We start from the raw sequence: 22,017 nt of genomic DNA, 5'->3' as shown, positions 1-22,017 counted from the left end.
ACAATCTTACCTGGTATTTCTGTCCAGTACAGAGAACAAGGTAGTCATATGGTACTTTTTTCTCCTTGGAAACAACTACATATTTGGCAGTGCGATTTATGCCAGTCATTTTACCAACCACAACATTAACCCAGGAACAAAGTGACATCTGTGCATAATCTTCATCATTAAAACAGTGGCTGTGAAGAAAGAATATCTGTAAGTGACATTTCAGCAGCTGACAGCAGGCATTAATTAGACATCTGGTGAGTTAGCCAAAGTCCCCTAGTGGTTCAAGTCTGTTCTCTCGCTGTGAGTTTACGGCAGTCTATAGTAAAAGATTAGTCATTATGAAATACTCAGTTACAAATTGACAACTTTCTGCTAAAACCAAACAATCCCTCCCAGCATTGGGCCTTACAACCACATAATTTAAAAACAAAGTCAGAAATAGATGCTTTACTCTGCTTTTGCTTTGCAGGCTGATGCAAGGAGGCGGCTTTTACACCTGCAAAGAAAATATTTTAACAGTCTAATTCTTTCTCCTATGTAAGACTCCCTTAGGAAGTTTTTTTCCACTGTTGCATCACTCAGTATTCAACTTCACCAGTAGTGGCTATGGTGAGAGACAAATGCAATGAAGGCACCATTGGCATTTTAACAACCGTGTTCCAAAGTATTAGTCTGAAAAGTTTAAAAATAAATAGAAAGCTAGGAAAATGGTTGTCAGAGCTAGAAGTAAAAGGCAGAGATTTCAAATTCTCTCTTGGTGACCCCTTTCCAAATGAACTTTTCCATAATGCAAGATTGAAAAATTCTGAAAACATACTACACTGACCCCCTACCCCCAAACTTTCAAAAGTCTCTAAGATGCAACTGAATTCCTCTGCCAGATGAACTATTAACAGGAATAAAGAAGAAATTATCACACAGGCTATCCAAAAGAAAACAAAATCAGCAGGTAAGTGAGAGAAAGAGAGACACAAACAGTGCAGATGTGAAAAATACTAATCTTCACTAATTTCTAACTGAACACAATTTATTGTTGATGAAAATGGGAAAGCAACTTTTATAATTTCAAAGCAATTACCTGCCGTGCCAGGTAATAACCAATATAAAGATTTGTCTGTTTTAAGAAGCAGAGCCTTGTTCCATACAGTAGTTATGGTTTCCAGGGCTTTTTGTCCCTGAATGTCTTACAGACTAAATGTTGTCCAAATGAGATACCTCGACAGAAATCTTATTTTCAGGGTGTGTGCGGTGCGCACATTCTGAGCACCACGCTCTGGCAGTGTTAATTCAATATCAGTACCAAAAAACTAAGGAACCTAAAATCACTTGTCAATTTTGAAAATCTCATGCAAGGTTTACTTCTGCAGCTGTTAAAATTCAGCAGTGTTACAGCCTGTTTTCAGTGTAAAGTATCATATATATCCCTATGTATGACAGAAGTATCAAAGATCTGGAAGCTGCTATTTAAAAAGCCAACTTTGAAGCAAAATCTGAATGGAACAAAACCTCTTTTAATGCCTCAGTAATGAAAATTAAAATTATTTCCAAAGGTCTTTTATGACTCAGGAGTATGCCTCCACTCTGCCCAGCTAAGCAAATACCAGAATACTTATTTATTATTGCATTTGTACTGCCCTCTCTGCTTAACAGACTACTGGAAAGACAAAGATTCCTGAAGATAAAATACTTCAATACAGATGTACAATACACACATCATTATAAAATGCATGGAGGACCAGAGAGATAATATTTTCAATGAGGTCCGTTATGACTCTTGAATACCACTGAGTCTTGCAGTAGCCCATTATGAAAATACACAGTACGCTGCTGGCCATTCTGCAAATCCAGCTATACTCAACTCAATACCTTCCTGATACTGAAAACTTAAACCAGACAAAATTCTGTTAAATTAGGTACTTTCAGTAGAATTGAAGATTAATGCTAATCCCAAACCCATTTATAGCTTTGTAGAGGGATGAACCTGCAGGATCTAGCGAAAAAGAATGCAACAGGTTTTAAACAAGCAAAAAAGATGAGTGGCTGATGTTACACAGATGTCTGGTTTATGAGATCAGAGTGACATGGCAAGAAGATGGAACTTGCACATCTTGTGTGAAAGGAAGCTGAGTCTCACCCCTGCTAGCACTTCATACCTGTGAGACAAGATGGGAATGGCCAATAAAGAGATCCTGGGCTTCACCCAGTCTGTGAGCTGAAGTCAGTGCAGAAAAAAAAAATCCATCTACCAAATAAAGCTCATGGCCATTCAGAGGCTCAAGAACTTTACTTTCTATTGATACTGAGTGATGAAAAATATTCCACTTTCTTTTTACTGAATGTAATGTGATTAAATAGAAGGGGATTCACTCATGTTCAAGCATCTGATGCCTTTATATTATACCAGTGACTGCAGCAGAGAACGCTGGAGAGAGACTTGGCACTAACAGCTATTATTTTGCCATTAGTACCAGAATATACATTCTAAAACAGAGCCGATTGCTAGACATTAATTGTTCGTTACTGAGTTCCCCAAATTGTCATACCAGATGCCACAGAAACAAACGAAGTTGCTTTCATAACCTGAAGAATTTCAGGGCTGAATGACCAGGCTTTCTGAGGTGCTCTGCATCCTCTGCACTCACAAATACCAGAGGCAAATAAATAAGGGAAGAAAACCACTGACAATTGTAAACTGTAATCATGCAGAAATCTATAAATAAAATGGACATCAAGGATAGATGAGGGTTTTCTAAAGCACCTTTATAATTGAGGTGCACAGCTCCCAGGAGACTGGCACTCCAAAATCACAGTGAAGCTTTCAAAAATCATACCCTGCAGAGTTCAATTTTCACTCTTAATCTGCTTTCAAATTTTAACAGCTAATTCTGGTGAGGCAGCTATGAACTGCAACTTTCAATCAGGAAGCATGTTTTGTTATTACAGTTCTTTTACAGTATACTTAGGAAAAAGAGTACGTGCATTTATGTGAGCACATAATCCCTTCATTTACTAGATTTGTACTTAAACACACCCCTTTCTACAATAAAAAAATTAATTCAGGTAACTACTTATAAAAAATTCCTTGACAGGGCAAAGTTCCAAACAAGACAAGGTGGTTTTAAACAGGTTCACATCACACCATTTTCATGTCTTTGTAGAGATTTCATTTTTAAGGTTCAGGAAGCAGACATTGAGTTGTTTTGTCATTTAAAGAGCTGGCCCTTTAGTGCAATGCTGCTTACTGAGTAAAAGATTTGGTAGAAACAATGTACAGGTTCCAGAGAGTCACATGCCAAATCTAAATAAATTTTACTAAGTTCATTCCCTTGCTATTCAAAATAACTGATTCATTTTAATTCTATGCTGCTCAACATCCAGACCAATCATGTTCTTATCTACAGTGAGGATTCCTAGTCACTATTCCAAAATAAAAAAATAAAACCATCAAAACAAATATACTAAATTTAAGTGAGAATTATGTACTGTGAATTTTAACGAGGTAAGATTTTATCCTACTAAATGGAAGATATTTTACTTATTGGCAAACGAGAAAACTCGTGAAATGTTTAATCGCTCACTAGACACAAGCACAGCTATCTTCGCAATCTTCCCTTCAGCTGTTTTGCACCAGACCCATGGCTCTGCCAGCCCAGGGGAGGTAAGTGTAAGAGACAGCACTCTGGCTGGGACTGGAGATAGACTTCCACAGTCCAGTGACTGGCACACAAATAGTTCACAAGCAGCAGAAGTGATGCAGCATAGTTCTTCCAAATTTATCAACAGCAATAATCCTAAACTTTCCCCCATATACTCAGCAAAATTCCCACTATCATCAGTGGGATCTGCATCTCACCACATAGCTGCTATAAGCAGACTACTAGTCACGTTGCTAATATTAATTCTTATACGTTCTTTTGTTCAGCATTATTTGGAACAAAACTCACGGAAGTTAAAAACTAAGTAATATTTAAAAAGCAAGCATAAGTCTTTGTCATTTTTCTTTAACCTGGAGATCTAACCAATCTAAAAAGTCTTGGAAAGCAGAGACCAGTGTCCTGGTATAAGACAATGGATTGCTGTCCTGAAGTTACTGCTTTAGCAATATTTCCCTAGTAATAATTATATTCAACTCATTTCACAGGTGAATGCATGTTGTATAGACAGATTAGATTATTTTGAGGTTATCTGTCTACGTATCTATCTGAAATTTAGGACAAGTTCACAAAGAATTACAAAGTGTTATGTTTTCCTTTGAAGCTGTGGAAGTGTTTAGATATTAAATCAAACCTGTTAATTAAAAATCTTCTATGTTTGGAGCCTGGTAGGTCTTTTCCTGGAAGGCCATGAATTGAAATCAAGGTCAGATTGTTGAACTTCAGATGCGGACTGCAGAAAGAAAAATAAAATGCCACAGTTCAACCAGTGTAAGTTTGCTGAGGCTCCGTTTGGTACAAGCATAATGCGAGTGCATTTCAACATATGGTTATACACAGTGTTTACAGCTTAGCTTCCCAGTCCATCACTGTGACTTTCGAGCTGTATAGAATCCAGCACAATATTCTCAATACTGACAGAGATATTTAGACTCTATCATGCAACTAACAAGCTCTGTTCCTAAGGCCTTATGGCAGGACTTACCTTCCATGACTACAAAAGCTATCATAAGACCACCAAGTCTTTGCTCAAACACCTTTGCTGTTCATAGCTCACCTTCTGTAAGCTGCAGGAAAGGAAAAAAGAATTCCTGACAACTGGTAATTTGTCTGCTTCCTGCAACATGTCTACTGAAATTAGGAGGGCATATCAAAGGAGGAGCACAGATTTTAATTCCATTTTCAGGAGGATATAGAAAGTAATTCCTTTACACAGGCCAGGTACAAAGTGTTTTGTCATTTTGCTAAGATGCATGTGTCTTTGGACACAAAAAGAAGAATACTTTCCACTGTAGTTTCATTAATGCCAGAGTGTGGGGGGGAACAAGACTGACAGTATGTTGAACTAAGTGTGATCTGACATTTAAAAACAAATAAATATTATGAGTGATTAAGCCTTCTAATCTTCAAGGCTTTCTGTAAGTTAAGTATGGATTGATGCAAATGGTACAAAGGAATCAGAATGTTTTTTATCAACCAATGTTAATTTGTTATTCATACGTTTAAAAAATATATTCAAACAAAGTTAAAGGTCATACTTAAACCAAGGAATTTCAAGGTTATGTCTGCCCCTCTCAAAATGCATATTAATAGTTTAATTCTGGATTATGGATTATCTATGGTAAATCTCCATGCATACTCAGGCCGAGTGCAATGTAATAAATAACCTTAATGTAACAGAGTGCATATATTTATACAGATTATGGGCCTGATTCTCATTTAAATTAAGGTCACTCCACAGAGGTGGGTGTAAATAGAATTTGCTCTTCATTTATGGCCACATTATGCTGGCTGAGTGATACAAAGTGGTCTTCATGTAAATGAGAGTTAGCCTGATACATTAAGCTGAATTTAAAGTGTACAGAATGCCATCTGCACTCATGGAGCACTCCTCATGGGGTGCAAATGTGAACAATTACAATAACTTTACACACCTAAACAGTATGACTCCTTGGCATTTAGTTTACATGTAATTATGAGGAAAATTACTACAACAGTACATAAACATCCTAGACATTCTCCTATCCTGCCTGCCCTCACAGCAATGAAGTTTCTTTTCAGCTTAGAGCCGAAATAATCTCTGTACATGCTGCATGGCCTCTTGCCAGTAGGTCTCCAAATCCAGGTGCTACAGTAACATTAAATTTAAATTACATTAACAATATTTAGGATGAAAATGCTGCAAGCAAGCATCAGAAAAATGGCAGAATGAAGGTCCTCGGCAACATTAATATGCCTCTTTTGCATGATTGCACTATGATGCACTTTATTGATCTGGTCACATACTATTTTCTTCTGCAGATGCTCTACCTCTATTTAGTCCATACGCAGTTATCCAGTATTTCCACAGTCATATGGTATTTGTTTAGTTCTTCCCCATTGAGTGTGAGGCTTCAATTCAGACCTTTCACTCAGTACGATTTACTAACTAATGATTTACTTCTACCTCAGCGCTCCCATAGCATTCCCATATGCCCTGAACATTAATTCATGTTTCCCATTCATTAATCTTGTAGGTATCAAAATGTTGATTAGCATCTCCTTAGAATACTGTGATGAAATGAGTCATATCTTTGATTCCCATTTTACATTGAGAAAAATCAAGGCACAAAGAAAATTGGATTAAAGCTATCGAAAAGGCGCACTGATGTTGGAGGTAGAACTGAAGAAACACAGAGGCTGGTACCTGGCACTGCCCCGTGCTTCAGAGTGCAGGCGCACTGCCCTCCCGGGTCCAAGGAGCAGCAGAGCTCTGTGCATAATTTCATGCTAATAATGGTCACATTTTCAAACACAGAGGTAAAATTCTTCTTCAGCTAAGAATCAAAATTTGTTAAATGTTTAAGCACAGGGTGGCATTTGTGAAAATTATCAGAATCTTTAAAGAAAATAAGTAAAAAAACTAGTACCTTGTATTACAAAAGCTTGATTTCAGAACTGTAGCTGGTATGCCTAACCTTAGGATTTTAAAGATATATACAGACACTTAAATACAAGCTGGAAAACTACAGGCAAAGCGTTGGTGCTTAGCCACAGTTACTCTCAGGCACTGGCACCCAGAGTTACAGGGAGATAACAGGTTTGAGTATTTTGACCAGCGACTGTCATGCGCATTACCACAATCTATATCATTCTCCCCTTTCCTCTACGTAGCATTATTATTTCAAGGCTAACAAAACGATGGTTTATTTATTATGGCTTTTGATGCCTAAAAGCTCTTAAGAACTGAAAAACAACAAAGGCTCTGCAAAACAGGTAGTGCATGTTAGGAGACTGAATGTCTTATATGCTTTTAATATATATAACACCTAATATGAAGTAGAGTAAAAGCAGAGGTTCCCACTTAGTGAAAAAGTCTTCAAGTTAAGAGCCTGAACCAATGCAGCATTAAACAAGTGCACCTGCATTTCAGAAGCAAATAATTCCAGCAGGGATTCATGTTGCTGTGGATACAAAGGGAAGAACAGCTCAAAGATACTGGTAAAGCAGGGAGGGATTAGAGTATCTAGGGAAATAAGTAAAAGGTATTGGGTTTCATTGCACAGTTCTAGAAGACAACTACAAAAAAACCCCAAGCCTCTAAACACCCTTGTCCTCAAAATAAAATAGGATTGCCAATTTACTGTGAGCACAATCAAAGGAACAAGCAAAAAAATTTTTTTAGTACATTACATACCCTGGCATTTGTGTATCTGTTAGAATATTCCTTGCTAGTTTTTCTGGATTTTTTTGCCTGATGTTTTTCTACCTTTTTTTTCTTGTGTGCGTGGGGCAATGATGGAAACTGCCTGAACAAATGATTTAATTAATTGCTTTCATTAAACCCCTCATTATCACAAATAGTAAGTCAAATCACTTTTGTTACCAAAAATAAAGTGAAGTAGTCTACATGAAACTAAGTGTTTCAATTTATTTGAAATGAAGCATCACACCTTTTTTATTTATTTTTCCAGTCATTTATAAAAACTAAAATAAAAAAGGGTGACAGAAGATAATGCTTTATCTGGCTACCAAAATTGGTAACTATGTGCACTATTCTCCTTCACGCATAATCTTTAAACAATAACTTTAATATCTGGAATTATAACCTATCCAAAAGTAAAGTCCTAATTATACTGTCCTCAACTTTGCTGCAGCAGAGCACTTGTAAAAATGGCAGCTCTAGGTCATTCTAAAAATGGTAACAAGCAGTCTGTGATAAATTCTTGCATTAATGAAACTTTGAAATCAGAGAAATCTCTGCCCTGCAACAAAAAAAGGAACCTTAAGATTTTTGTGGGGAGGAAGGAGCCCCGAATGACAGATGATGATAGAGGAGAGTCCCAGCAGGCAATAACCTTGTGTTCAAGGCACAGAAACTCAAAGTGCCCAGGTATAAGTCTCACTGTAAAAGACAGATATAGACAGTAGTTCTCCTTTTCCAAAATAATATAACAATTTATCCAAAGTAGGACATTTTTTTTTTAAGGAAAGATTATCAGCTCAAACATTTCAAGAACAAAGTAATCGGGACATGACTTGGAGAAGAGACTTCCCCAGAAGGAAAAGATTTTCTAACAAATTTTCCAGCTCTACACAAAACTACAGATAGAAATGCTCAGCTTAACAAAGGTTGCTAATATTAATAATAACACAGAAATTCCCACTCATTCATATTTTCACTGAAGGATAAATATGTTACTTAGCACTACAGAGTTTCTTTGAGTAATCTTCACGAGTCATGTGTTTTCATATTGACACTATACCAAATTGCTTTTGTTTGCTTGGACAAAGCTCATTGCTTTCGCTGGCAGAGCTGTAGAAAAGCCTTTACCCTTCTCTCCACTTCCTTCCACTCTCTGGGCAGCTATATTTGACACAGACAAGTAAGAATCAGCACAAAATCAAGAATGAAGACACGTGAAAACATAGCAAAACCATTTCCCTGTATGTTGCTAGATGATGCCATTCTAGTAGTATGAAGGCTCTGCAACTGATGATACAACACTTGGTTATTAAGTAAGAGAGTCAGTAACAGAAGCAGCAGAAAGGGTTTACTCTTTGTATCAACAATTACCAAAAGCATCTGTTCTCAAGAACCTAATGTAAGTGCATCAATTACAGCCCTCAGAGCAGGATTTCAGCTTAACTGCTGACCAACATATGTCCATCTAGAAGTCATCTCTCTCTAATTACAAGTAAACAAAGATAAGCCAGTTCTCCATTGGATCAACCTTAGGAAAAAGTGTTAAGATTGTGAATGAATTTGCTCAATGAAAGAAGGGATAACAATAAAGTCTTTACTGGGACACTTTTCAATGCAACGGTCAAAAAAGGGGTTTTCCACATATTCATTTGCTCTATAAACTGTGCCCATGATGACTCTTCCTCCCAAGACGAGTGACAGACGCATCAAGAACACCACCAACTGAAATAAAAAGATAAGTGAATCTAATTGTCAGTAGCTCACATTTAATTTGACTGCCACTTTTGACACCAGGGGATAGATAAGTCAGTTGTTTACTTCAGTGGGGGAACTCACATCTTTTTCTTCCCAGAACACGACTATTTTCATTCTAAGATAGGCCACAACATTGGTGAAATTCACCATCTTTTTTAATTTCAGAAAACACTCTTCTAAATTGTTCAGAACAGAGGTTAAAAGGAAAATGTTCGGTTCCAACTTTGATTTTTAAAGAATTCAAGATGTAATTTCTTTAAAAACAAAAGAGCCGCTTTTTTTAAATGACACCTGAGCAAAATATTTCATCATGTCCCAATTACTTCCTCCTGATATCAAAACAACATTCTCCCTTCAAAATCTTGCATTTTATTAAAGTACTTTATTAAAGTGCTTTTTATTAAAGTACTGTTTTTTCAGAAACTTCCCACTGGGTTTACTGGTGATTAATTTTATCAGATGCTGTATTCCTAAGAAAAGCAGCCTATAAGCCCAAGCCATGAAAGCCACTGCTGTCACCACTTTTGACATCTTAACAAGAATCCATTAAAAAGCTAAGTAATATTTATTTTGACCTTTGAGTAACACCCTTCAAGGATGATGCAAGTGTTTCTCTCTCCCCAGCTGGCAGCTCTTCCTCATTGGGTCTCTCTCCAAACTTTGAACTTGATGGTTTGATTCTACACAGGATTTGGAGGCACCTCCTTGCTGTTGAAGCCTAGAGCCCACTATCACAAGACAAAAAAAAAACCCAACAAAAAAAACCCCAAAACCACCACCACAAACTTCCCATAAACTTTACAAGCACCATTCTGAAGATAACTTTTGCCCCCACTATGCCTACTGGAAGATGTTCTCTTTTCCACAGTAATTGCTCTAACTTCTGGCCCATATTTATTGAGTGTCAATTTATATCTACTTGAACTGGATAAGGACATCAATCATGAACTTAAATAGTTGGGGATTTTTAAGATAGGCTTATTCCGGCAAAGCTTCTGTTGCCCCCAGAATTGTCGCTTTACCTTCATTTGTTCAACAAATATTTTCTGCTTCCTTCTTTGCTCTCACTAAAACCTGTGTCCCTTCTCTGACTCTAGCTCATGGGGTGTCCCTCCCCCGTAGCTGTCCACCCTTCTTCAACACCCCACCTCAAAAGCTGTTCCTCTCCAGTTAAATTTTGATTCTTCTGCTAGGGTAGATCAATTAGTCCTCTCGCTTCCTTTTTCCACTTTAAGTGGTTAGTCCTAGACTCCCTTCCACCTTGTAATTTTAATGCTTGTCTCTCTTTTGTCCTCAGTGCTGAACCTTCTCCTAGACAATGTAATTAAAAACATTAGCAACTCTGACTCTGCTGCATTTCAATTCTTTTATTAATTTCTCCTTTTTTAGGTAGCTTTACATCACCCCACTACCTTGATTTCTCCCTGAACGTTACCAAACATGTCTTTTTCCAGTTTCTTCTTTCAAACTCCCATCCATATCAGAACTCGGGTTTCTGAAACAACTCAGCCACCCTTCCGTCACTGTCACTGCTTTTATCCCTTCTAACCACCTCTCATTTCCCAGCAACTGTTTTTGCTTTCCTCACCTATGTCAACTCACCTTTCCCTATGCTTTTTTTGCACCATTCTTCTCTAGTGATTGTGGCTCTTTACTGTAATTCAGTTGAGACTTTTTTTCCTTTGTGAGACTAATTCTTTTCCACACTTTGCCTCTCAACCCATATTGACCTTTGCAGTTTTACCACTAAGCTCTTCTCCCTCCTCTAACCACCTCTCCCTAAGCTTTTGTATTGGTTTTGTGTGGCAAGGTTTTGGTAGCGGGTGGGGTTACAGGGGTGGCTTCTGTAAGAAGCTGCTGGAAGCTTCCCCTGTGTTCAACAGAGCCCATACCAGCCGGCTCTAAGACAGACCCGCCGCCGGCCAAGGCCGAGCCAATCAGCGATAGTGGTAACGCCTCTGTGATAACATTTTTAAGAAGGAAAAAAGTTGGGACGGCGGTATTCGGCAGCCGGAGAGAGGAGTGAGAACATGTAAGAGAAACAACCCTGCGGACACCAAGGTCAGTGAAGAAGGAGGGGGAGGAGATGCTCCAGGCGCCGGAGCAGAGATTCCCCTGCAGCCCGTGGTGAAGACCATGGTGAGGCAGGCTGTCCCCCTGCAGTCCATGGAGGTCCACGGTGGAGCAGATATCCACCTGCAGCCCGTGGAGGACCCCACGCCGGAGCAGGTGGGTTCCCGAAGGAGGCTGTGACCCCGTGGGAACCCCGCGCTGGAGCAGGCTCCTGGCAGGACCTGCGGATCTGTGGAGAGAGGAGCCCACGGAGCAGGTTTTCTGGCAGGACTTGTGACCCCGTGGGGGGCCCACGCTGGAGCAGTCTGTGCCTGAAGGACTGCACACCGTGGAAAGGACCCATGCTGGAGCAGTTCGTGAAGAACTGCAGCCCATGGGAAGGACCCACGTTGGAGAAGTTCGTGGAGGACTGTCTCCCGTGGGTGGGACCCCACGCTGGAGCAGGGGAAGAGTGTGATGAGTCCTCCCCCTGAGGAGGATGAAGCGGCAGAAAATAACGTGTGATGAACTGACCGTAAACCCCATCCCCGTCCCCCTGTGCCGCTGGGGGGGTGGTAGAGAATCCGGGAGTGAAGTTGTGCCCGGGAAGAAGGGAGGGGTGGAGGGAAGGTGTTCTGAGATTTGGTTTTATTTCTCATTACCCTACTCCGGTTGATTTGTAATAAATCAAGTTAATTTTTCCCCAAACTGAGTCTGTTTTGCCCGTGACGGTAATTGGTGAGTGATCTCTCCTATCCTTATCTCGACCCACAAGCTCTTTGTTATATTTTCTCGCCCCTGTCCAGTTGAGAAGGAGGGGGAGTGATAGAACAGCTCTGGTGGGCACCTGGCATCCAGCCAGGGTTAACCCATCACAGCTTTCTTCTCGGAAGTCTCTTTGACTCTGCATCTTACCAGTACTTGCAAGGTGTATACCAGGCTTTGAACGTGTGTATTAATTAACACATGTAACATCCAAACTCTGGGGTACAGCATTTAAGAGCAAACTTCTAACGCAACTTAAAACTAAGTCTTAAGTACTTGATTATTTACATATTTGCCTATTTACTCCTTTAGTGTTAATATCACTTCAGGCTCAAATGTGAGCTGCCTTAACATTCTGCACTGAGAAACACTGTGAGCATAAACTGAATTTTTGTAGCAAAGTACAAACTAAATTATGACTCATCTAACAACCCAGCTACAGATTTCTTAGGAGGCTCTTTCAAAAACTGTAGTATTCACTCAAGATCAGTGGTATTTCCAGGATCTAGCTTATTAAAATCAGTGTGGCAAAGTCCTTAAAGTATGAATTGTTATGTGGCAGAACAGGAAAATCTAAAAAGCTCTTTCCCTGGCCCATACAAAATACATAGCTGAATCAGACACTTCCATATACTTATGTGGGAACATCCATAGTTACAAAGTTTACAAGATTAGCACTACCACCCCAAATGTAAGTTGGCTTTGAATTTGACCAAATCAAAGTACCATCCAACCACTTCTTCAGTGAGCACATTTCCTTACTAAAATTTCAATTTCCATTCCATAAATGTTTCAGGATTTCATCCTGTTCAAAGTATAAAACAGGGCAATTACTATTCTAGACAGAAAATGAGGGATATCTGATGATGGCCTTGGTAGTTACAGTCTCTGGCTGTTTAAATCTAATCACCCGGCAGATTCAAAAATCACAGTTGAGAGACATCAACACCATTATCCACAAATAAAGATATCATAAATTGGGCAGTAAAACTAGAGTGTGGTTGAAATTTTGCTGTTTTGTCTGCTCCTGTGTGAATGTTTCAGTGCATAACATATAGTGCAAATTCCAGCTTGTTAATAGGACATTTTAAACATTATTGGCCAATCACCCATGTTAAAACTAAGGTGGTTTTTTTTTTTTATGACTGTCTACTTACCAGACCCCAATTTTCCACATTATTGCGGAGGAGATTAACATTTTGACTCTGTGATGTTCCTTCATGCATATTTGGCAATGCTGCCCTCACAGAGATGACAAAGTACGCAACCTAGAAAAGCCCACAGATGTCAAAAGACAGACTTCCCTTGAATTTGAAGGGCTTGAGATTTGTACCAATGTTTTTGTCCTAGCTTACGGCCAAGGACCATACATTCTCCTCCTGACAGCAAGAGCATGCAGAAAGAGAAAATACTCATAAAAGTTGCATGTTCTGAGGCACCACCCCAGTGCCATGTCCTCTTGACAGAAAGCTGGCAGCCCAGGCAGGACAGGGACATGGCTGGTGGTGGAGTCAGCTGGGCCAAAATTCCTGATCTCAAACATCTGCATGTAGCAGCTGCGGATCTGGGCCTCGCAGCACCTCCAGCCCTGGCAGCCTGATGAGCACAGCTGCCTCGCTGATATTGCATCCCTTAACGTAAAACAGCTCTGAGAGGTGCAGCACCACAGAGCCATGTAATGCCCATCTCTTCACCAGAGCAACACAATACTTCTCCAACAGCTCCTTCCCAAACAGCCCATGCCCTGTAGCTGACATGAAACTGAAATTATGCCCAATCAATGCAGAGATGCTACTGACCACCACACTCCTAGGGAAACAAACCACACAAAGTGATGTGTTACAATTCACACGGCAATGCAGTGTGGTAACCTGGGTACTGGAAGCCATCAAGCTACAGCACTGTGGAGCTCCATCTAACCTAACCAATCCACAGTAGAAGTTTCGGGAACCTAGATAACACAGCATGCAGTAAAGATTCACCATCTCGTCACTGGCACTCCCCACTCTCATTTCAATGTAAGCTGCATTCAGACTCGTCTCCTTCCTGGGATCTGGAGGGTAATCACAGCAATCCAGAAAAGGAACCTTAAAATTTCGGCTCATCAAGCATTCAGAAAAAGCAAGCAAGTACCTTCAAACAGTGATCTTCATTTGTCACAACCCTCACTCTGCCCATTAAGAGTACATACATATATACATATGAACAGGAATCAAATCTACACTAATCACTGGAGGGAAGGATCACAACTTAACCAGCCAACTAATTTTTTTCTCCACTGTAGTAGTCTGAACAGTCTTCTGTGTTTCAAAACCAACCCACAGACAGTTTATGGACTGCTTTGAAGACCTCAGTAGTTACACCTCCACAACAGCTCTAGGAAGCAAACTTCAAACAAAGAAAAATAAATATGAACAGAAGAGAAAGTACATCTACTCCATCGCTTTAGCAAGGAACTGGAAAGCCTAAATGCAGTGTTTGCACTTGGAATGCCTCTTTATTTGCTTTGAACTGCATTGATCAGAGAACTACCAGATGCTTCGGGTAGTCAGGTTACCAAGCTCTGCTCGGAGCTGCTGAAACAGCCATGCTAACGTCATACTTAGTCACCAGGAGAGGTATGATAAACACAAAATGTAACTCTATGAAAATTCTTGTGACTCATTTCAATTTTGAAACAGGCCTTTAATAAGAAAACTACTATTTCCAAATCAGTTTTAACATGCAACAAGAAGTTATGAGTATTCATATATAAATAGTAACAAAAGAAAATCTACAAATACGTACAAATTTAAAGTGTGAAAGAATAGCTTGGGCTCAGACAAATGTTTGCATGCGTAAAAGGCAAGTACTTAAAGTTGAAATAATCTTATTTAAAACTGAAAACTGCCTCTAAAGCAAGAATATAACTATAAAATAACCACGTATCAATGCTAATTGAGTATCATTTTTTGGCACAGGCATGTCAAATGGCTGTTAGGAAGGCTGATCTTGACCCATATCCTCTCCCCTAGTTTATGTCTGGTATCAGTCACTGACAGTGTTCATTGTGATCCTGACTGCGCAACAAGGCGAGATACGACCTATCTTATTTATCTCTGTCACAACTTGATCTCTATTCACCAGAAATGATGGAAGGCAACAATGTCTGAAGGACACAGGCCCAGTGACACTGAACACATGGTCGACTACAACATTGTTCTGGATTTGCCTTGGTATGAAAAAAAGGCAGTCAAAAGGAAGCACATGTATACCAATTCATGTGGCAAAGATAGATAGTATAAAACAATGAAGATCACTAAACCATTCATTACATGTTAGTTCTGTGATCAGCAAGTAAGCACTAACTATTTAATTAGTCAACTAATTAGTGACAGGCAACATGGAAGGCTTCAGATGTTCTCAGACAAATGCAAAGATAAAAAGCCTAATTAAACAGCAAGCATTATGCTAACTATTGCCAAACAGGACAGATGTGCAGGATATTGTATAATACTGTGCTGCCAGATAACGGCAGTTGTAGCTGTTCTGTCAGAAACTGTGTTTTAAAAATCCCTGCCATTTCTAAGCTAATCTTAGATACCTTTAACTCACAAAGGGAGAAACCATCCTGCAGAAAAAACCTCACAGATTTACTGTGTTAGGTTCTAATTCTACTTTAAGAAAAAAGTTCAGGGCTTTAACAAAAAAATACTTTAATCCATTTGCTTTTTAAATGCAAGAATTATTTTAATGCACCTGCATAGAAAGGGAAATATATTTCACAACATTTTCATATAAAATATTGTGATCTTAGCCACCATTCATTTATTGCTATTTTGTGCAGCACATTATGTATATTTCCAACGTCCTCAGAGAATAAGTCATTGTTTACACCAGAGGTTGGATTAAGTAGGTTTTCAAAATCATGGATTAAAAAGGGTTTTCCCTATAATCAGAAGACAATAACGCTTTCCACAGCTATATGCAAAGAGGTGGATAAAAAGCTAATTGGTTCACTACACTGGAACCAATGACAAGATACTGCTGTGAGCAAGCTTTTTGCGTTCTTGCAGCCAAACTTCAATCACCTGCTGTCAGGGCATACTAGTTAGCATGCTGTTCCATGAATCCTCCACCGGAATAAACTGAGAATGCTGAGTTTTTTTAATTACATGTTCTTCTGGCCTAACACTGCTGCCATGACCATCATTCTTAAATTATCAAAGGAAACAAGAAGAAACAAAAAAACCCCTGCCCTCCTGGTAAATTGGTATTTAGCAATAAGGTTATTTTTTAAAGCATCTCAGTACTTGCGAAGATGAAAAGATTAAAATGCTGGGCTATATCTTACATTCATCAGGATATACATTTAGGGGAACACTGGTTTAACTGAGGACTATGCAACTCAGCATCCCCAATTATAGCTGCTCACAGGTTTTTAAATAAATTCTCTAACTGCAGTTGATACTTCTCCTGCTGAACCTCACCTCCAAGAACTGGTACTTGCAGAACTCTGAACTGAACTCATTACTCCTTTTCTCCTATTCATAGGTACAGATATTCTGTATTCATGAAAACAGATTTTACACTTGCAAATCATTTTCAGATACAATTTTCATTGAATACTTGCAGGTTGAATATTTAAAACAGCTTTTTCATTTATAAATTTAGTATATACATAATTGATCTCAGTGGGGATAGCAAAAAAAGGGTAACTTTTTTAAAACTTCCTTTAGTCTTAAAACAGACTCCTTTTTAGGGTCTTCATTCATGGTAATTTGTCAATGTTAGTGGCTCATAGTACTGCAAGTGTACTGCACGCACATATCTACCAGAACATCTGATAAAACTCTTTCTCTTTTAATTCCAACCCCCACCCCCAAAACCAAGTCACTCAAGGGAAACTAAAAATAAACAAAACTTGCATTTTAGCTTAACCTCTCTTTGGAATTTCTTTGACTTGATTCACTCCGAGGCTGAAAAGGCTTTCTCCCCACATCCTACAACAAAGGGGAGGCAGGAGCGCCTGTCAGCACTAACAGTTTGGAGGGCAGAGAACAATAGAGGCTGAGACTTCGTGTTGCTGGCTGAGCTGCTTTTTCACAAGAGGGATATTTGTTCAGTTGCTGCTTCTCCTTTAGGACTGGACATCGCTCAGAGTTTACACTGCTTTAACAAATGGTCTGATGGTGCCGCAATTTATATAAGCCTTGTCTTAGTGCTAGAGAGTGACCTAAGTCCTGGTTTTGTGCAAGGGGAAGCATATAATTGCACTGCCCAGGAGGAGCCTCATGCAGGAATTGTGGGAATAACAATTCCTTCCCTGCTTGCCACGCTCCTGCAGGGAAGTTAATTACTGCAGCAATTTATGATGCAACTCCCTCCCCCCCTTCCACGGTGTCTCAGCTCTGCTGCCTAGCTCGCTGCAGCTCCTCACGTGTCGGACAGCCACAGCCGAGGTGCAGTCTCCAGAGCCGCTTTCGCACCTGTACCTACCGACAGCCAGCCGTGCACAAGAAGGGAGGCCAGGCTCTGTCTGCATTACTGATGGCACTGCCACCTCCATCATTTGCCTGTTTCTTGAACAAAAAATTCATATGCATCCTGAAGAAAAGTAGCACTATAGCTGAAAACACATGCCTGCATGTGATTACACTCCAAGAGAAAAAATCAGCAGGGGTATTTATTTGAATGGTGAAACATGAATAATGAGATCACCTTCACTGACCTAGCGTTAGATTAAGCACAATGGACGCAATTCTCCAGGGCTCAGAGTACCCCCAGCATTAGGAAGAAGCTTCCCCTACTAGCAGGTCATTCCACATACTCATTTGCAGGATTTCTGCACCGCCCTTTGAAATAACTGGCACCTGATTTGGGTGCACCACTGCCTTGACCTCTATGACAATCTCTGTTTCCAGAAACTCCAACAGCAAGGTAACGAGCCACAGCGAAAGACTGAAGCAGCATTTTGTAAGATAATGGTTCACAGCACCAACTCCCCCTTCGCAGCATGGATTACAAAGCTCATTTTCGGTTCAGGTGGATAAGAAGTGGTGCCCGTGGCTGCTCCGCAGCACTGCTCAAAGAACGACAACGCTGAACTGCCCCCGGAGCATTCTGCGGCGGCGGACGTGCTGCCAAGTGCAGTGCCACTGCCCCAGCACAATGGGAGCGAGAGGCAGCCTGCTATAGCTCTCGAGTGAGTAGAGGTAATGCTTGTGATTATTTCTCTGTTCAATGAAAAATGTATTTCTTCAGTCTCAAAGAAGTTGAAAACACTTGTAAAATCTAGTTCTAATAATTGTTATGTAGGTAAGTGAATTACATTTGTGTGTTTCCATGGTCACTGATAATGTAAAATAATTAAGTATGAAGAATAATGAGGAGAAAACTACTTCCTCTTTTAGGGGCTTACAAATTGATTCAATCTAGCTATTTTTAGTGCATGTAACCTCTACAAAGAATATTAGAAAATTATGAGTAAATTAAACTGAATTGTATTAAAAGGCCTTCACATTGATCAGGAGACTTTATCTGCTGCTGATGTGAAAATTAAAAAAAATCATATCTCTTAAATTTACACATATATTAATATAAATTCTGTGACATTTTGCACTAAGTGCTGACTGCTTGCTTTTTGCATTCTCAGAGCAATACTCAATTTCTCTTATGCGAGAGCACTCCATTTGTGCAGTGCTGAAGACAAGCACTCTCCCCTATGTACAAGGACACGTTCTGCAAGAACTCTTGGCTACAATATGGTTCAAACAAAACTTCTGGCTGAAAAGTCTTGGTTGAGGTATCTCAGAGGAGGATACCTATAAAGGATTGCCCGACAGACACAATACTATCTGTATGACCTGTTCACTACAGAAAGACTTAGCTTCTGGCTGACTGACTTGGAGTGTAAATATGCTTTGTTTTTCCCTCACAGTATATTATACTGAAAGCGTACTAATAAATAGCACAGGATGAATTACAAAAAAAAGGCTAGTAGCTCTAAAGTACATTCTTAACCGAATTTTGAGTGGAACTGAAAGCTCAGAACAGGAGGATGAGGGGAAAATGATTTTACCCCAAGAGGGGATGCTCTACAGGAAGTCAGGAACTAAGAAAAAAGAGCAAGAAGCAGGTTTTTTGTTTTTTCACTGCTCCAGCAATATAACAAGATCCATAAAGCACTTCAACTTTTTCTTCTTTTGCCATATTGATATTTTAATTTGTGATGTTATTAATGGTTGTTGTAGAAATACAAACTCTTGGCTTAACTGAAAAAAAAAACAGGCAAAATTTTCAATTCTCCGCCAACCATAAAAATGCCAGCCTCCCCTAGTTTTTGTAACAAACATTTCGTTGTAACAATCGCATTTAGAATTAATTTTATATTTATTTCTGCAAGTCTTTCAAGACATTTCTTGTATGTATGTTTAATCTATGAGGAAAACAACAAATGCATAAAAGGAATTGCATTCTCACATACACGGTCTGACTTCCTGATAACCCCCTAAGACTGGTATGGAGGGGGTACTTGCATAGAAGGTGCAAGCAGTGAGACGTCGGAAAGAGGGCACCCCTGTCCTAACTTTGGAAAGTCTGTAAAACAGCAGAACTTGTCCACAAGTTTACTCTGGCTTAGACAATGGAAGGTGTAAAAACAGGTGCATACATTTATTCCCCTTCTCAACCAGTTTATTTACTCCGGTTTGGATAACTCAAGGTAACCACCGCAATTCAATTTGCAGTTTTACTGCTGAAAAATTCTTCAATGTATGCTGACGGCCTGTGCTCTTAGCAGGCCACCGAGCAGGCTGAGACTGACGGAAAGCGGTATCCTCTGCTAGACCTTTCCCACACCCACTCTAGGGTCTACAGCAGAAATGGCAGAAGGGTCAGAAATGACCATTTTTTGGTTCCTGAACAATCCCAAATGTCAAAAGCCTCATCAGAATCAAACATATCAAAAAGTGTTATCAGAATCAGAAGAATCACAGTGAGATTACAACTGAACAAGCTTATGTTGTACATTTCTGCACAGCTCTGAAAACAGAGCATCACAACGAGCATCACTAAGAGAAGGGAGGGATTCAGACAGTGATTTGTGATCCCACTGGCCACAACTAGCTTTAAAGATCAATACTGCTTTGGAGCACACGTGAAGGGCTATGAACTTAACCTCCACCTATAGTATTTTTGTATAAGAACAACAGTCAAATAGATTTTAAGTATGTGGAATTCTCATTTTCAGCATGCCTTCTGTCAGCACTTTTGAGTCCCAGAGTCAGCCAGGATACAAGCACCTACCTATTTACATCTGCAGACACTCAGACCTTTAACATCTAGTACTTGGATACAGACTCAAAGCCTGCTTCTAAATGGAAGAAGCAAGCCCCGTCAAACAAAAGGTAACATATTCTTCTCAGTAAAGGAAATCAAATTAAAAACTTACCAAAAAATGAGCGTTTCCAGAAAAGAGATTCCAACATCAGATGCACCAACCACCACAATTCTAGTGTTGATAGATGCTTTAGATGCCAGTACCAGCTTTCGATTTATGTGGTTCAAAGAATAACTCAACTGTAAAAAATATGTAAAATGATATAGAAATGCATTAAAAAAAAAAAAAAGCAAAAGTCTCCTAAGAATCATTAAACCATCAGTAATGCATTACCTTGCATTCATACAAAACTTATTATGCCTCACTGACATGACTAATACTATGATTTTTCTGTGCACAGCACAAGATAAATGGTAGATAAATGGTACTAAAATATTGAAATATGTGCATGCTTAATAGGTTACAGAAAATTAGCAGAGCTTAATGGTCTAGCTTCTCCCAGAAAAGATGCTATGGAGTCCTTGTAAGAGAGGAAAAAACACCGCCTCTTCTATAATTTACTACCATTTAGCTAACACCTGGGGAACATATATTTACATAATGTTAAGGCCATTTTTATACCTTCTAGAGCAGTTTTTACTCTTGCTGTTTTATTTATGGAAATAGTCTTACTTATAAATTAATTAGGAACGTATATCTTGAGTGTCTTTGTGTGTTTAATTGAAAACTCTCTTCCAAAATGGTGGAATTCACCTTCTTTTTTCTTAAATATAGAGCAGCTACACTGAAAGCCAGGCTGTCAAATGAGTAAACTAGTATCTCAACGCCACTGAGATCAATACTCTGGCCAAAAATCTTACTATAAAGTTTTTAATTACTAGCTTCTCGGTTTCCATTCTTCTTAATGCATACACTGGTTAAGACAATAAACTCCATGGTTTTTTTTTTTAATTGCTGTCTCTAGGTCTCACTAGCTAACAGAGATTCTCAAAAACAAATATGCAAGAAAGGGCCAAGAGATAACATTGCACCTGACAATTTTTTTTCTGCCCTGAACTATATTTAATTTTCAAATTTCTGATGAAAGACAGGGAAATACTTTCCATCTTGCAGTACAACACACTTCACGTTTTTCTTATTGCTTTGGGCTGTATACATTCCCATTTCACAGAATGCATAATTGCAGATTCATAAATGCACTGAAGAGACAAATAGAAAATGGAGCTCCTTTTATTATTTGTCAGACACTTCTATATATTTCTGCTGTGCTACTTAGGCAGGAAGCAATCTAAGACTTCTAACAGGTTTTCCTGTATTACAAATAGGAGACAGACAGTTAATAAAATTAAGTCCTCTAAATTCCTCCTATGAAATTACAGTAGAAATACATTCTCTATATATTAGTTGACAGAGTAACTCAATATGTGAAGAATAAGTATTTTATTTTAAAGCTACGGTAATGACATTGGCCTTCTCAAGAAGTACATGGAACACTGAGATCCCCAAGAGATCTTTTATACCATGTCTTTGCAGTGGTGGAGACCCACAGCTGAGATTTCAGCATAGCCCCACTACAGAAGGTGGAGAATTGTCTGCGTAACACACTAGAGTGCTGTCCTATACCTTAAGGAAGGATTACGGACCAATTACTTGCAAACTGTCATCACTGTATAGCAAGTAATTGGAAATGTGACAAAATTAAATGTCTTCTTTGGTCAGGCAATGCTATTTTTTACTGCCAGATAAATGTTCTTCTGGTTGCAGTTCATCACAGTGCAATGATGACATCCAGTGGT

The 22,017-nt window shown here is 39.2% G+C and overlaps 1 protein-coding gene across 1 annotated transcript in view; it reads right to left on the bottom strand.

The window, feature by feature from the left end:
• The window catches only part of CFAP61 (cilia and flagella associated protein 61), a 113,958-nt gene that overhangs the window by 37,975 nt on the left and 53,966 nt on the right, over positions 1–22,017 (bottom strand). The window contains exons 17-19 of the mRNA XM_052783858.1: positions 20,333–20,460; positions 4,279–4,377; positions 11–179 (exon numbers count right to left, since the gene is read on the bottom strand). Of these exons, the coding sequence (XP_052639818.1) occupies positions 11–179; positions 4,279–4,377; positions 20,333–20,460 (396 nt within the window). The remainder of the gene's footprint in view (positions 1–10; positions 180–4,278; positions 4,378–20,332; positions 20,461–22,017) is intronic.

Source organism: Harpia harpyja, chromosome 4 (assembly GCF_026419915.1).
Source record: "Harpia harpyja isolate bHarHar1 chromosome 4, bHarHar1 primary haplotype, whole genome shotgun sequence".
NCBI classification, from domain to species: Eukaryota; Metazoa; Chordata; class Aves; order Accipitriformes; family Accipitridae; genus Harpia; species Harpia harpyja.
Note: the sequence above shows the minus strand (reverse complement) of the source record. Positions and strands in the feature narration are given on the sequence as shown.